Raw genomic sequence first — 2,762 nt, forward strand, 5'->3', positions numbered from 1 at the left:
AGCTGCCCGCGAGCCCAGCGCGCCCAGGGTCAGTCCCTGATGATCCCCACCCTTTTGCCAGTTCCTTCCACCAAACCCGCTTTTGGGGTCCCCATCGACCTGGATTCCGGCGGAGACATTGTCTGTGACTCCATCAAAGTTTCCTCATGTTCTCTGGGCCTCAGTTTCCACCTCTGGGTAATGGAAACCATAGCCTGTACTTCACTGAACTTCCAAAAGAATGAGTGCAGCCATGTCCGGGGTCGGTCTGGCACGCGACCATAGCACGGCCAGATCCCGAACATGCCCCAGAGATTTTGTTCACCCGGCAGCATTCGCTGGCCGCCTGCTTTGTGCCAGGCACTGTTCTAGGTGCTGGGACACTCCAGGGAATGAAATCCTCCTGGAGCTTTGCAATCTAGCCTTGCAAGGCATTCTGGCGTCTGTTTTCTCATGACCACCCGGTGAGGAGCCAGAGCAGCCAGAAATATTTGGGTCCATTCGCAGTTGTGCCTACTGAGGTACAGTGAGGTTTTAAGGCTGTTACCCAAGGGCACACCCCAACAAGTGAGTACCCAAGGCTGAGTCCAGCTTTTGCCACAAAAGGCATCCCCTTAGGGTAGAAAGTCAACTCTGATCGCATAGACCCTTCCCCAGAACAGAGTCCTCTGGGCCTGAGTATAAAAGGAGGGCTTGCTACTGGCTGCATCCTCTCCTCTCCCTCTGGGGGATTTAGGCCCCTCCTCCATGATGATTTGCAGTCTCTCTCATTAAACCCATGAATGGACTGGGTGCGGTGGCTCACGCCTGTAATCCCAGCACTTTAGGAGGCCGAGGCAGGCGGATCACTTGAGGCCAGGAATTCAAGACCAGCCTGGCCAACATGGTGGAACCCCCATCTCTACTAAAAATACAAAAATTAGTCAGGTGTAGTGGCGCGTGCCTGTAGTCCCAGCTACTGGGGAGGCTGAGGGAGGAGAATTGCTTGAGCCAAGGAGATGGAGGTTACAGTGAGCCAAGATCACACCACTACACTCCAGCCTGGGCAACAGAGTGAGACTCTGTCTCAAAAATCTAAAAAAGATCTAGGGAGCCGGGTACGGTGGCTCACACCTGTAATTCCAGAACTTTGGGAGGCTGAGGTGGGAGGATCACTTGAGGTCAGGAGTTCAAGACCAGCCTGGCCAACATGGTAAACAACTCCATCTCTACTGAAAATGCAAAAACTTACCAGGCATGGTAGCATGCACCTGTATTCCCAGCTGCTTCGGGGCTAAGATGGGAGGATCACTTGAACAGGGAAGGTTGAGGCTGCAGTAAGCTATGATTGCGCCACTGCACTCCAGCCTAGGCGACAGAGAAAATAAGTAGTCTGAGGCTGCAAAGAACAGGATCTTCAGTGCTGTCCCCCTAGACCCATAGACCAGACCCTAAAGCCTGCAGAGGGATTGGGCAGACCCTGTGGTACCAGCCACCCACACTACTGTTGGACCTGGGAGGACCAGAGGCGGCAGGTGTCAGGGTGGGGACAGGCACAGCACTTGGAGTCATGTACAAGTTTCCAGGGTGCAGAGTCCTTTTGGATCCGTGTGGATTCTCCTTCTCCTTCTCTTTCTCTTCCTCCTCTTCCAGAAGGCCCTCCCCATCGCCCCAGTCAGAAAGCAGCCACCTCCCATTCTGGTGAGGTTCCCGCTGGATGATTTGCCCTGTCTTCCTTCGGTGCTCCATGGAAACTGGAATTTTAAGAAACTGGTAGAGAAGTCAGGAATGCTTTATGTCAACCTCAGTCACACAGTGTGACTTTGGGCCTCAATTTCCCTAGCTCTAAAACCCAAGTCTTGGCTGCCTTGTCTCTGACTCTCTGTGCAGAGGATAGCAGCCACACTGGCGTTTCTTTTTGTTTGTTTTTTGAGGTTGAGTCTCACTCTATTGCCCAGGCTGGGGTGCAGTGGCACCATCTCAACTCACTGCAACCTCTGCCTTCTGGGTTCAAGCAATTCTTGTGCTTCAGTCTCCTAGCTGGGATTACAGGTGTGCCCCACCACACCCAGCTAATTTTTGCATTTTCAGTAGACACAGGGTTTCACCATGTTGGCCATGCTGGTCTCCAACTCCTGGCCTCAAGTGATTCGCCCGCCTCGGCCTCCCAAAGTGCTGGAATTACAGATGTGAGCCACCGTGCCAGGCCCCCACTGGAGATTCTTGAGATTCTGAAAGGGACAGGTTCCCTGGGAACTCAGAAAGTCTCTAATTTCCACCTGGAGCTCCCCTCAGTCCTAGAGGTCTAATAATCTATGTGACGTGAAACGATTCTAGAGCATTCTTTCTTCTACTTTTTTCCCCACAGGTGGTCGGTTTCTGGGTCTGCATGGCTCAGTAGAGGATGAAGTCCAACCCCCTAGGCTCCTCCCCAGAGGCCTGCAAAGCTGCAGGCCAGGGTGAGAAGAGCTGCCCTGTCTGCCAGGCCTGTGGAGAGGTTTCGGGTCCAAGATCTGGTTTAGGGTCTGAGTCAGGGCCTGCACCAAAGCCTGGTGCCATTCCAGGGCCTGGACTGGGGCCCAAAGCTATTCCAGGACCTCAGGCGGGTTCTGGTGTTGCTCTGAGGCCTGGTGCTGTTTCAGGGACTGGACCAGGTCTAGGACCTGGGCCAGGAGCTGGGTCAGTACCTGGACCAGGAGCTGGGTCTATACCTGGTCTAGGAGCTGGGTCTGTACCTGGGCCAGGAACTGGGTCTATACCTGGTCTAGGAGTGGGGTCTATACCTGGGCCAGGAGCTGGGTCTG

The 2,762-nt window shown here is 54.1% G+C and overlaps 1 protein-coding gene across 1 annotated transcript in view; it reads left to right on the forward strand.

Moving 5' to 3' along the window:
• Positions 1 to 2,362: 2,362 nt before the first annotated feature.
• The window catches only part of SDR42E2 (short chain dehydrogenase/reductase family 42E, member 2), a 32,300-nt gene continuing 31,900 nt past the window's right edge, over positions 2,363 to 2,762 (forward strand). Inside the window, exon 1 of the mRNA XM_011987913.1 lies at positions 2,363 to 2,417. Coding sequence (XP_011843303.1) covers positions 2,363 to 2,417 — 55 coding nt within the window. The remainder of the gene's footprint in view (positions 2,418 to 2,762) is intronic.

This window comes from Mandrillus leucophaeus, unplaced genomic scaffold (assembly GCF_000951045.1).
Source record: "Mandrillus leucophaeus isolate KB7577 unplaced genomic scaffold, Mleu.le_1.0 Scaffold32, whole genome shotgun sequence".
Classification (NCBI taxonomy): Eukaryota; Metazoa; Chordata; class Mammalia; order Primates; family Cercopithecidae; genus Mandrillus; species Mandrillus leucophaeus.